Here is a 14,546-nt window from a genome sequence, read left to right as displayed (position 1 = left end):
CTCACCCCTTTGATCATGTTTCTAACTTCAAAAAGATTCATGCGTATTACAAAAGAGGAGAGTATTTGTAGCTCAAGGTTGAACTGTGGAGCCCTTGGTGCTCTCTGAGCTTAGTTGTTTTCCTGCAGATGTTTCATTACCTAACTAGGCAACATCTTCAGTGCTGGAAGTGAGTGGGGTTTGCTCTGTGGTTTTAGTAAGTGGCTTTAGTAGTGAAGCACTTGGTTAATGTGCGTGGTTTTACAATAGATGTGTTTCTACTTTGCTGCCATTTCCTCTGCTGATGAGGGGTGTTAGTATGTTGTTGTTTTTTTTCTTCTCAAGTCAATTTTATTCTTTTGAAGATATTGATTGTTTCATTCTTTTCTCTAGGTCAGTTTCTTGGTTGGTTATTTGTATACAATATTAAGGGAGATGGACAGTTCAGAAATGTGAAAGATAAATAAAATAAATATCCCTTTCACTTATTAAAATGTCAGCTGGGGTCTTTTATGTGTCAATGTATCATGTTTCTATATTACTCTTGTAGTTGGTAATTATTAAATCCACTTTCAGATTAATCTCAATCTTGTCCAATAAAACTCATTCCTCTTCCATAGTATCTTTTAAACAGTCTCTCTATAAAGCAGCCACTCATAAATTTAACATCTGGGTCCACTGTATTCAAAAATATAACTGAATATGTTCAATGTTAACATTTTGCTTCATTCCATATTAGTAAGTCAAATTTAAGTGGTCTTCTCCTTTAATTATAATCTTTGGCTCCTAATTCCCTTTAGAGACTAACCCTCAAAGTCTCATCCTATCATGGTTTCCTATGGGAAAGATTCTTATAATCAATTCAAAAATTTTATTTCAGATCTATCTGGACCCTTAACTTTCCAAAATCAAAGTTCTAATCACAACTTTGCTCTTATTCTTCCCTCCCCCCCCCAAAAAAAAACTTTAGCCCAAGCTATCTGGAACACTTGTGGATGCTCTCAAGTCCACTCCTTTCTTGAGAGCTGGTCTATTTGACAGTTCTTCATTCCACCACAATTATTGGCTGTGCCTAGCACACTCATCCTCAATTTGCCATTTCTTCTCTAAGGGTTCTTAAACAGTTTACCTCTGTGGGAAAACAACCCTCAATAAAAAAGAAAAAACAAAGAAAAAAGAAAGGTAATCCATCCTAGGATTAGTGAGTTTTTCTTATAATGAAAGAGCTTCCTACACATGAATTGAAGAGAATAATTACTAGAACTGTCTCAAGAATGCAAAACAATAAATTACACCAGAACCAAATTATTTAGTTGCTTCTCAAGATGCCTGGCTTTTGTGACATATAGTCACACAACTTACAGCATACATCAGATAAAAACTTAAGTAATTAGACATTATTTCAATACTAATAACATTTCAGAGAATTCTGGGAAAAAAATAAAAAAGAGTATTTGTAGCTCAGGGTTGAAATGAGGGGTCCTTGCTGCTTTCTGATCTTAGTGGTTTTCTTGTAAATGTTTCATTACTCAAACTAGTCAGGAATAGGGTTTGCTAGTCAGGAGTGGTAGTCAGGAGTAGGGTTTACTCTCAGTTTATATTCTAGTGGCTTCCCCCGGCAGTATTGCTGGGGGTGATCTTAGAGGCTTTTTGGTTTAGCTGTTTACTGTTGGCTTGTTTGGCAGTTCCCTGATTGGGGTATTGCTTATTTGATTGTTGGGCTGATGTTAATCTCGGAGTTCATCTATGTTCATCTGGGTGCTGATTGCTGGTGGAGAGGTGTTTGGGTCTTTTTGTTCCCTTTTGGGCTAGTTGATTGTCTCTTCTGCATACTATGTAGATATTGTTTACATCTATGTAGCTATTGATGACTGATTTGGCAGAGTGCCAAGCTTCTAGAAATTCTCTAGCAAAAATGCTAGGGAAAATGCAAGAGAAAACCAAATCTTTCACTAAATTCCTTAGCAAAGGATTTGGATGCTTAGCAAAAGAGCAAGGTTTGGAGTTGCAAACTCAAGTGTTTGTCCTAGATTTGGGAAGATTTCTTAATTTTGGTGCAGCTGGGACCCTCCATTCGGATATTTTTTTTTAAAAAAAACTAATCCTCTCAATGCCCTAGTTCAGGGGTAGGCAACCTTGGCTCTTTTATGACTCGTGGACTTCAACTCCCAGAATTCCTGAACTAGCATAGCTGGCTGAGGAATTCTGAGAGTTGAAGTCCGCGTGTCATAAAAGAGCCAAGGTTGCCTACCCCTGCCCTAGTTCTTAACATTAGATGATAGAATAAAGGGCTTTCAAGATAATCAGCCTGCTGTGTCTCATCAGTTTTCTTCAAATTATTTGTGTTTCAGAGTGCATGTTTGGTGCTTAACTCCCCTTGGGAAAAATTCCAAGTGTTTGATCAGGAACGAAACTCACCAGGCATCCTCCTCATGTCCTTCTTGCAGATGAACCACTTTACTTTGGTTTGTATCCATATAGTGCACTTCAGCAGAGAGTCCTGCAAGACTGAGGCCCTGTGAATATACTGCCAGCTCCAACAAACATGAGCTGGAGCTCCATGGCAGGATTGGACTGTGGAGGCTGAATGTGCATCTATCCAAGAACCTGCTTGGGTTCAGGAGAAGAATATTCCCTACAGCAAAAGATTGGGGAGAAATACATTAAGAGCAAAGAAAAACAATAAGAGAAATGATAAATGTATAGAGAAATAATGACAGATTGAGAAAATAGCCTCAATAAAAAATATGAATTAAATTATTTAAGAGAAGAATAAAAAAGCTGGAAATAAATGAGGAAAATAGAATTATATCATATATCGACCTTTCTATAAACACCTACATGGTCTGTGGCAAATGTTCTCAAAGATACAATCTGATTTTATCCATACTCATTCAAAAATAGCTCTTATCAATGAGACTTTTCTCCATGTTTGTGACCCTAGGATTTCTAGCTTAATTGTTGTGAACTTCCCTAAATTGAGAAAACAAGTTTTTCAAGCATTCTGCTCTGTGACTGAAATGAAGCAAAAAAATCAGGAGATATATTTATTAAATCTCATTTCTATGTAAGTCCTTGGGACAACATATGTAAATGAAATAGAAAGTTACAGTATATGAACATGGGAGTAATTGTTGCAGAAACAAAATTTTATCTAGTTGGATAATGATTATCTGTTTCCTGAAACAAAGAGAGATTTTGTGACTGCCTGGAGGAGCTTTTTCTGGCCTTGACAAAATACTGACATGGTGGGATCAGAAAGGAATGGTTGTCCCCACAAACAACTGACTGCCCCTTTTATAGAAGAGAGTGGAGGGAAATCATTTAACTTTGATTGACTTCATGGTAACAAATGAAACTAGGACAAAAGTTATATATACATACACTACTATTCCCCCCCCCTCCCCGCCCAAAAAGTATGTCTGCAAAAGACTTTGACTAACTGACTGACTGACTGACTGAATGAATGAATAAATTTAGAGGCTTTATCTCTCCAGAATTGCTCTGGTCAACTTACACTTAAAAAAAAAAAGATGGAAAGCAATAAGAAAAAAAAAGATGACAGTTCACATTTCATATATCAAAAAAATATAACCAGAAGAGATTCCACAACCTCTCTAAAAAAAAAAAAAAGGCCTGGAAGAAGAGCTAAATTTTAAAAGATTTGTGAAACATCATTTATTTAGGTGGGAGATATGTGGATCTTTTACCGCAATAGAAAAGGCAGAGTTTCTGGGTTTAAATAGGTAGCATTGATTAACTGAAAGGACCAAAAATGCACAAACTCTGATGAATGAGTATCATGGCAAATAAATGGCTCCTCAGATAACCTGGTTTTATGCCAGGAAGAGTTTTATAGGTGATTATCAGCACCTTGAATTGCATTTGGAAGCCCAGTGTAGCTCATAAAGAAATAGGTTCACTTGGGTATATCAAAATATACCCAGCATTGCCTGCAGTGCTGCCTTTGGGACCAGCTATAACTTCTAAATAATCTTCAAAGGCAGCCTCATGTTGAATACATTACACATCCAACTGTGAAGTGACTAAGGCATGAATAGGAACTATCAATTCAAGACAAACCCCACACTGAATTTCAGGGAATATGGAGTAAAATTATTCCCAATCTCATTTCAGCAACACAGCAACATTAATCTTCCTTTTCTCCTTTGATTTTCTGCAAAGTAAATGAATAAATAAGTGTTTTCTAGGAAGCTACTCTTCACATAGCCTCTGGCTGCATGAAAACACACACCATAAGAGTGTCTTTTTTCAGTTCCCAACCCTCTGCAGGGAAACAAAGGAGACTGCTTTATACTGAGATCGTTAATCTGCTTCTTTTCTTTTGTTATAAATTTTTATTAAAAGTTTTACAAAGCATGAAAAAACTAATACAAACTAGCATAGAAGCAAGCAAGAAACAAACAGTGCAGAAAGAAAGAATAAAAAAAAATAGAAAGATGCTTCTGATATCCTTTGCAGCAAATATAAGTACAGTTACAAAATTATATCTTAATTTTTGATTACAAAAAAAGCTTACTTTTTCTATTATACAGGGTTTTTTTCTAATCATCAAACCCACAAATCATAGGTGTTTTTTGTATTTCACAGAAAAAAATCCTAGAAGGGGTCTCTGGCCAACTATAAATACTGAGGTTAGATGAACTTTAGTTCATCAGGTTCAATAGTAATATAACCTATCATTTCCTAACCAGGAGTAATTGACCTGCAATGGGGGCCTGGTGGACATCAAATGGAGGAGAGTAGTGGTTCTACAGATTATCAGGTCAAGGAAGAGTAGTCTAGTTTGATTGACAACAGCTCCCTAGACTTTCAAACAGTAGTACTTCTAGTCCTAACTGGTGCCCAATAATATTTAATGCTTATGCTCAGCCACTGAGTTGTGGCATTTCTGTGAAGGGTTAGGAGCAAGCAGGAATAATGGATGATATACTAAGTTAATATTTCACATACTTCAATGTGTATGGCCCTTTGGCGGTGTCGAGAAATAAGGAGCTGGGGCACCAGGAGTCGGCACATTACTACCATTATTAATACAAAAGTGCCAAGATAGCACAAGCTGCTTGAATCTCAGAAGCTCTCTTAATCAGAGGACATGGCATCAGGCACAGGATCCCCATCGCCCTGCTCTGCTGGCAGTGATGAGGAGGAGATGGAGATCCTGTTGAACAACAGTATTCCTCAACATCAAGAGCCTGAAGAAGAACCAGAAGAAGAACTATTAACTGTGGCAGAATTGCCAAAAATCAAGACAAAAAAAGAAGCCTAAGAAGCTGAAAGAACCTAAGATATCCAAGCTCACTAAGCGTCAGAAAAAAGAGCTTGGAGATAGTGAAGGAAGTGACTATACTCCTGGCAAAAAGAAAAAGAAAAAAATTTGGCCTAAGAAGGAGAAGAGGAAAAAAACCAAGTGTAAGGAGAAGGAAGAGGAAGAAGATGAAGATGGTGATTCCAAGGGCCCCAAGTCCTTTGCCCAGTTTTTAGAAGACTGGGACATGGAAGATATTGATCACGTTTTCAAAGAAGAAGATTATTGCACCCTAACAAATTACAAAGCTTTCAGCCAGTTTGACAAGCCGCTTATTGCTGCAAAGAATGATGATGGTTCTGGGGGCCAAATGGAGAAAATTCAGCACAAATAATACATTCAAAGGGAGTTCCAGAGCATCAGTAGGAGTGCCTGCTGCCACTGCTGTAGCTGAGATGGAGAGCATGGTAACTAATGTGGATGCTGTTCTTCTTCAGCCCCCTGTTGAAGTGCCACTTCGAAAGGCCAAGACCAAAGAAGAGATAGGGTTAGAGTTAGGCCCTAACATGTGGAAAAAAACCCAAGGCTAGTCCTTGTGTCCCTGACATCAAAAAACCCGAAATCAAGAAAGTGGCACCTTTAAAAATCAAACTCGGAGAATTTGGCTCCAAGCATAAAAAATCATCTAGCGAGGAGGATGACTTGGATGTTGAATTAGACTTTGATGATGCAAATATTAATAGCTATTCTGTGTCAGATGACTCTACCAGTCGCAGCAGCTGCAGCTATAAAAAAATTAAAAGCAGGAAAGAGGAAAAAGAAAGGAGAAGATGTTTCAATTGCAACAGTGGATGGCTATGAGACAGATCATCAGGACTACTGTGAGGTGTGCCAGCAGTGGGTAGAGATCATCCTATGTGATACTTGTGCTTATCACATGATTTGTCTGGATCCAAATATGGAGAAAGCACCAGAGGGTAAGTGGAGCTGCCCCCATTGTGAAAGAGAAGATATCCAGTGGGAGGCCAAAGAAGATAACTCTGAGGGTGAGGAAACTAAGGAGGATGTTTTGAGGGATACAGAGGAAGAAGATGATCACCACATGAAGTTCTGTCGTGTCTGCAAAGATGGTGGAGAACTTCTCTGCTGTGATGCCTGCCCTTCATCTTATCACATACACTGTTTGAATCCCTCTTTGCCAGAAATCCCCAACAGAGAATGGCTTTGTCCATGCTGTACTTGCCCACATCTGAAAGGCAAAGTGCAGAAAATCTTGACATGGAAATGGGGACAGCCTCCATTACCAACTCCAGTGCCACGGCCTGCTGATGCAGACCCAAATGCACCTTCTCCTAAGCCTCTGGAGTGAAGACCTGAGAGACAATTCTTTGTCAAGTGGCAGGAGAGTTGGTAATGAACTACTCATGAACCGCATTGCCAATTTTTATCAATGTAAAAATAATATGGATGAGCCATCTTCAGGAGACTTTGGGAGAGAAGAAGAGAAGAGTCACAAATGGAAGGACAAGGATCCCAAGTTTGCAGAGATGGAAGAACGGTTTTATTGTTATGGGATTAAACCAGAATGGATGATGATCCATCGAATTCTCAATCATAGTGTGGATAAGAAGAGCAATGTTCATTATCCCATTAAATGGAAAGATCTACCATATGACCAAGCTTCTTGGGAAAATGAAGAGGCAAAGATATAGGATTATAATATCTACAAACAGGCATACTAGAACGACAGGGATCTGATGAGAGGTGAAGAAGGAAGACCAGTAAAAAAAATAAAGTGAAATTATGAAAATTAGAGAGACCACCAGAAACACACATAGTAAAATATGATAGACAACCAGATTACTTAGATGTAACTGGAGGAACCCTTATCCTTATCAACTGGAAGGCCTGAACTGGCTGTGTTTCTCTTGGGCTCAAGGCACAGATACCATCCTGGCTGATGAAATGGGTCTAAGGAAAACTGTACAGACTGCAGTGTTTTTGTATTCTCTTTACAAAGAGGGCCATTGCAAAGGATCTTTCTTGGTGAGCACTCCACTGTCCACCCTTATCAACTGTGTGAGAGAATTTGAAATGTGAGCAGCTGATATGTATGTTGTGACTTACGCTGGGGATAAAGACATCCGTGAAAACATGTAGCATAATTCGTTGCAAGAGAAAGGAAAGTAAACTGAATGTTATGGGAACTTAACTGATTCCAGTTAATGGAAGAGAACATGTAGTGTGCCACTGCTGTTAACATATGAATTGATTTCAGCATTTTCTGTTTTTTTATTTTCCATAAGAGAAAATGTGTTGGATTCCAGTAAAGAAAAAAAAAAGAGCCAATTTTCTGCAACTAGAGCTCCCTACAACATATATAGTATTTATCTCTATTCATTTGGATGATTCTTATATATAAGCAACATTTAACACATGGTGGGCTGCATGCACAGGGAATATTCATTTGAAAAATATTTTATATATTCATTCTATTATGTCAGTTAAAGGCTAATATGTGTGGAGAGGAGGAGAGAGCCATTAGTGTTTCCTTCAGCAGTGTTGGATGCCATACAGAAATGAATCCAAGTGGGAAAGGAAGTTCTCTAGGCAGACAGATAATTAACAACAAATATAAAGGTGGAGCACAAATTTATAACCTTCCAGATCTCTGTTGGATGAGATTATGTCCATACTGTGTTGATCTTCTTGAGAAGTGAGAGCAACAACTGAAGATAGTAGCCAGTCAGGTTGTCCAAAGCTATTAGCAGACATAATCCAGGAACAGTTCCATCCAAAATTACATGGAGTTTCTATTATAAAAAAGACCAAAAAAAAAAAAAAATCATTAGGGCAATCAAGTAATCAACCAACCAACCCACCAAGATATTATTATAATCAATGATACTAACTTTAACAAATGAGTTACATTTTTTTTTATCAGACACAACACAAGTTGTCCTGGCAATATGCAATCATAAAATAGAGAATATCCTTTGTCCCAGATTATTCACCACTACATTTTAATAATAGTACAGAAATCATGTAAAATTAACTATTGCACTGCTGTTATTGTAAAAGTCCTGACTGATTGGATGAATATCACAACATGCTTGAGCTAGCTACAGAGGATACTAACTCATATTTTCCTGAATGTATTTCAGTTGTTGGTCACTGACTCAAAGAAAAAGATAAATATGTCATATGGGGCAGTTATAACGGCACTCCATTTCTTTCAGCATTCTCCAGATACAATATTCCTCTTTAGGGTCAATTTTAAAAATGCAGGAAATGAAATTTTGCAAGCTTGAAAAAGTTAAACTGTTTGTGGTGCTGATTGGCTGCTGCTGCTGCTGCTGCTGCTGCTGCTACTACTACTACTACTACTACTACTACTACTACTACTACTACTACTACTACTACTAATAATAATAATAATAATAATAATAGAGTTGGAAGGGACCTTGGAGGTCTTCTAGTCCAACTCCCTGCTCAGGCAGGAAAACATATAACATTTCAGAAAAATGGTTGTCCAGTCTCTTCTTTAAAACTTCCAGTGTTGGAGCATTCATAACTTCTGGAGGCAGGTTGTTCCACTGATTAATTGTTCTAACTGTCAGGAAGTTTCTCCTTAGTCCTAGGTTGCTTCTCTCCTTGATTAGTTTCCATCCGTTGCTTCTTGGCCTGCCTTCAGGGCCTTGGAAAATAGCTTGACTCCCTCTTCTTTGTGGCAGCCCCTGAGATATTGGAATACTGCTATCATGTCCCCCCTCATTCTTCTCTTCATTAAACTAGACATACCCTATTCCAGCAACCGTTCCTTGTAAGTTTTAGCTTCCAGTTCCTAATTATCTTTATTGCTCTTCTCTGTATTCTTTCAACATCTTTTTTACATCGTGGTGACCAAAACTGGATGCAGTATTCCAAGTGTGGCCTTCCAAGATTGTCCACTAGGACTCTGAGATACCTCTCACTGTTACTACTATTGAGCAAGGTATCCCCTATACTATACCTGTACATTTGGTTTTTCTTGCCTAAATGTAGAACCTTACTTTTGTCACCATTGAATTTCATTTTGTTAGATAGCGCCCAATGTTCAAGTCAAGATCCTTCTGTATCTTAAGCCTAATCTTCTGGAGTGTTGGCTATTCCTGTCAGCTTGGTGTTGTCTGCAAATATGATAAGTTCCCTATCTTCCTTCATTCAAAACATTGATGAAGATGTTGAAGAGCACTGGGCCAGAACAAAGCCCTGGGGTACCCCACTACACACTTCCCTCCATGTAGATGCAATTCTGTTGAGGACCACACACTGAGTATGACCGGTCAGCCATACGAATCCATCTGACGGTGATGCTGCTTAACCCACATTTTTCTATCTTATCAAGTAGTAGGTTATGACCTACTTTATCAAATGCCTTAATGAAGTCCAAGTAAATTATATCCACAGCATTCCTCTGACCCACTAATTTTGTCACCAGATCAAGGAATGCAATAAGATTTGTCTGGCATGACCTGATTTTGACAAACCCATGTAGGCTCTTGGTAATGTCTTTGTTTGTCTCTAGGTGTTTGCTGATTCGTTGCTTGATTATCTTTTCCAGAATCTTCCCAGGTGTTGATGTCAGGCTGATAGGTCTGTAGTTCCCTGGATCCATTTTTTTTTCCTTTTTTGAAGATGAGAACTCTATCAACTCTTTTCCAGTTTTCTGGTAGTTCCCCAATGCTCCAGGATTTTTGAAAGATATAGTTCAGTGGTTCTGAGATCACATCTGCCAATTTATCAGATAGTTCTTTATGCAGCCATGCTAGTTTCTTTTGAGAGCTGTTATTTTTTATTCTTTGTTGGTATTGTGCTAGACTGGATTTTTATAATTTCACTTTTCAAAATTTCCCAAGCTTCTTGAGTTGTTTTATTCATTGAAAACCAATACATTCATTGTCACACAAAGAGCAAGAACTTAGTAAGATTTCTAATTCCTAGATTCTACATGTAAAGCGTTTTTTCTGAGGCACACAGAACAGCTGCATTGAGGCGGCTTCCAGTTTTGCACAGTAGTGCAGTAGCCAAGGGATTCTGGGGCTCCGCACCCTACAGCTGACTTTCTGCCTATTATGGCACCCTTAACGGGCCAGAGGTCACCCCAAAGAGGTGGCAAAGAAGGAAGGAAGTCCTGTAGACCATGGAGAGACGGTGGCTGACCCAATCAGTCTGGGAAAAGCCTTCCAGAAATCAAGAGAAGAAAGGCTAGCCTAATTTCAGAGTCTACCCAAGCTACAAGCAACCAAAGCCCAAAAGCACTATTTTAAACTGATTGTAAACAATGTTTTTAGAGCTGGGTAAGAACATTGATTTTCTCTATTTTATTTATTAACTAATTTCCTGGAAGAAAAAAAAACCTAAGAAGGAAAAAAACCTCTGAAAGTGAGGAGATGGACCTTTACTTTGCCCTCCTACAGACAGAAGTGGCGAATTAAACATTTTATGGGGGATAGAAATATTCTGAAATGAAATGAATACAAGATTTAAATTTGGATAAGTTTGAAATGGGTGAAATCTTTTAAGATTTTCAATTTAAATTATGAAAATAGAAGACAACTGTTTATTTTGAAAACTGAAAAATGAACTGGTGCTGACATCTAGTGGTGGATGAAAATTACGACAACAGTTGCTCTAATACAAGAACTGGCAAGACCCAAGAAAAGTCAATCTGTTTTTGTGACCTTCAAAATTCTAATAATAGAAAAAGCTGTGACAAAAAAAGAAAACACTCTGGGCTATATATAAAACGAGAACTATAAACTTTAGAAAAAAACCCATCTGACCTTTCTTGATTACAGACATGTATCTAACTGTGACTCTAAAGCTGTTTGCAGAGAAAGGAAAACTCTGATTTTTGGCTATCATGGAAAATCAGAGATCTGCAGAAAGAATATATCAAGAAAAAACAAATACTTTCCAGGAGGAGATGTATGTGATGTTGCAACTAATTCAAATAACAATGATCTTAAACCATGAGGAAATTAAAAATAACTTTGAAAATATAAATGAATTCATCTCCAAGTTAACTTCACAACAAAAAAACTCTCAGAAAACAATAATAGAGAGGGAGGAGATAAAGCAGATAATTGAATATAAATTAGAGGAAAGAGATTTAAAGATGAAAATAACACAAGGAAGTATGACCTAGACCAAGTGGGAAAAAGCTTACAAGAAATATTGGACATGGAAAAGATGACTTATACTCTAGGACAGCGGTTCTCAACCTGTGGGTCGCGACCCCATTTGGGGTCGAACGACCATTTCACGGGGGTTGCCAAACAACGCGATCTGCCATTTTTTTCTCAGCCGGCGCAGGGGGCGGTGCCGCACATGTGCACCACACAGGGGGCAGCACATGGGGGCACCGCCGTGCAAGCGCGCCACGCAGGGGGCGGCACTGCGCATGTGTGCCATGCAGGGGGTGGTGCATGGGGGCGTCATCGTGCATGCGTGCAGCATAGGGGGCGGTGCTGCGCATGCGTGCCACGCAGGGGGTGGTGCCACGCATGCGTGCCGTGCAGGGGGCAGCGTCGCACATGCGCGTTGCCTGCTTATGACCGGGGTCGCCGGTCTAAAAAGATTAGAACCACTGCTCTAGGATTAAAAAATAAATCTGAGGATAAGAAAAAAGATCTGACAAAATGGATTGCAGAACTGTCAAGAGTACCACGAGAATCAGAGAGACAAAAAGTGATAAGAGAAACCAAGAGAGAAAGTAAGGAAAGATCTTCAATGAATAGAAAGGGGCAAAAATCTCTCCACAAAGACATTTTACTTGATTTGCCTTTTATATCTACAACAACATCTACAAGACTATGGAAAGACTTTTTGATCAAATGGAATATATTGATTAGGAAAAAGGTTTTGAAAAGAAAAAGGCTAAAGTGAGAATTAAGAAAGATGATGGGATATATCAGAGGGAATATTTAAAAATTAAACATCTGTTTGAATATGGTTAAAGAAATAGAAAGATTTTGGATATAAATAAATTTTAGTTTAAGAGGGATGAACCCCCCCAAGTAATATAGTATTTTTTCTTTCTTCTTTCTTTTTTGTTTTTGATATGAGAAACATAAAAATGTTTGGGATGGTTAATTCTTGATTTAAAAAAATGTTTTATATTACATAGGATGTGTTTTCCACTCAGCTGAATTAATTTGGAGGAACAAGTAGTTGGGGTAAGAAATTTTTTTTCTAAAGCTGCATGGTTGAATTTAACAGGTTCTTTATAGAAATACAAGAAGAGCAGATGGAAAGCACAGAGAAAATATACATTAAGGAGAAATGATTGCAAGATTAGTAATATTACTACTACTAACTTCCTTTCCCGAGAGACAGTTGCTGCAGAAAATAAATAAGACTTTATTGGGATAAAATATTTATTGAATAATTTTATCTAAAGATTAACACTGCCAATGCATCACTCCTTAGGCTCAAGAATGGTTGAGAACAAAATACATTTTTATACAATTTTTGCAAGTTTATTTACAAATATTTCTTCATACATTTTGGAATTTATTGATGGAACATATTGTCAAATGAATTTGGAAAACACTATTGAAAATTCAGAGAAAATGCCCAATTGCTATAGAACAAATAGAGGGTAATCATTGCTGGTGGTGCAGTGGTGAAAGTGCAGTATTTCAGGCAAACTCTGCCCACAGTCTGGAGTTCAAGCCTGATTGGAGCTCAAGGTTGATTCAGCCTTCCATCCTTCCAAGGTTGGTAAAATGGGGGCAATATGCAAATAATCTTTCTACGTTGTAAACTGCCCAGGGAGTGCTGCAAAGCACTATGGGGCAGTATATAAGTCTAAATTCTATTGCTATTGCTATTTGTAATCATGTTTGTGGGTTTTCAGAAGTATTTGCCTTGCTACAACTGGAAAGAGGATGTCAGACAAGACTGACCTTATCCAACAAGTTTAATAGGGCTGTACATGATAGAAAAAAGGTAGGAACAAAACAGGTCTGCTACAAATATTTCCTTGAAACATGAAGTTGGCTATGTTCCATTGCAACAACACTTAGAATGGCTCAGTATTTTCTTCTAACTTTGTTCCAACAAAACCCTTTCAACACTGACATTTTGTTTAACCTTAGGAGCATTTAAAATAATCCATTTTGCGATCAGAATGATTTGATGGTCTGAATGGACTATTTCAAGATAATATTCTATGACTGCTCAAAACAGCCAAGTGTTGTTTCAATCTTGAACAAAGTCTTAAAATACACATGTTTTGTTTCAAGCTCAGAATGCTTTAAAATGTCTGTTTTGAGCTTGACACATTTTTTCCATATTCCTGCAATTTATTCATGAATGAAATAAATATCATTTTTTTCTGAAGGCTTGGTTTAAATATGAACAAATGCATCAACTATGTAACTGTAACACAGATTATATCTCTTCTCATCCTCAGGCTAGATTTAATGTACGCTCATTTAACCTTACATAAAAATCTATATCCCTATCAAACATAAGTACACTGAAAGTCAGCACTGGCTTAAATTATTTATTCAGTTCACTCATTTTTCATTCACCTGTTCCCTAAGCCTTAAAGCTCTATAGCAATAGTACTTATATGTCTTCTTAGAATCCTTAAGGTAGATGAGAGGTAGTTGAAAATTTTTGAATTCCTTAGATTCCCTAGATAAGAACAAGAGAGGGCAAGAATCTGAAGAGTTCACTAAGGCTGTTTAAACATAAACTGCAACAAAAGACCAATACCACCTGAGCTCTTCATTGGAAATAAACGAACTGCATGTAGGGCAAAAGAAAAGCAAACTGCTCAGTTTGATGGGAATATTTTAAAGAAGAAAGATTAAAGTACCTGGATGGGAAGAATAATCAGAAGAAAGAATCCAGTTCCTTTCTGGAGGTACATAGGGGAAAGATGAGTCTTTCTCATCTGATTTAGTTGAGGTAACAACATCTGCAACAGAGAACAACAGTATGAAAAAAATTAAAAGGTATCAAAGACTTCAGTGAATAGCTAGCGTGATAATATTGTCTGATGAAAGTTCCTGGAGTTATGGTGAACAACTTGAAAATAATAATACAAAAACAATAATACAAGAATGGCTTATTTACAAGAAAACATATCATTTCTTTTTTAAATTCTTTAATAGGTCTCTCTCTCTCTCTCTCTCTCTCTCTCTCCATACACACACAAACACACACACATATTTACGTACAATTATTTACCACTGACCCACTTCCTGATACCTTGAGATGAGTTACAATGAAAAAAATAAAA

At 37.6% G+C, this 14,546-nt stretch overlaps 1 protein-coding gene and 1 pseudogene across 4 annotated transcripts in view; one reads left to right on the top strand and one right to left on the bottom strand.

Annotated features, from left to right (window-relative positions):
- LTK (leukocyte receptor tyrosine kinase) overlaps positions 1 to 14,546 on the bottom strand; it is a 132,793-nt gene that overhangs the window by 79,131 nt on the left and 39,116 nt on the right. For 3 of the 4 annotated variants that reach the window (XM_039323899.1, XM_039323898.1, XM_039323900.1), the window contains exons 2-4: positions 14,121 to 14,222; positions 7,909 to 8,061; positions 2,398 to 2,614 (exon numbers count right to left, since the gene is read on the bottom strand). In XM_039323899.1, the coding sequence (XP_039179833.1) occupies positions 2,398 to 2,614; positions 7,909 to 8,023 (332 nt within the window). In that variant the 5' untranslated portion in view covers positions 8,024 to 8,061; positions 14,121 to 14,222. Of the gene's footprint in view, positions 1 to 2,397; positions 2,615 to 7,908; positions 8,062 to 14,120; positions 14,223 to 14,546 lie in introns of those variants that run through there. The other variant, XM_039323901.1, reaches the window with a different exon arrangement.
- Positions 3,492 to 7,418, top strand: LOC120299265 (annotated as a pseudogene).

Source organism: Crotalus tigris, unplaced genomic scaffold, assembly GCF_016545835.1.
Source record: "Crotalus tigris isolate CLP2741 ecotype Arizona unplaced genomic scaffold, ASM1654583v1 scf7180000024286.1529876, whole genome shotgun sequence".
Lineage (NCBI taxonomy): Eukaryota > Metazoa > Chordata > Lepidosauria > Squamata > Viperidae > Crotalus > Crotalus tigris.
Note: the sequence above shows the minus strand (reverse complement) of the source record. Positions and strands in the feature narration are given on the sequence as shown.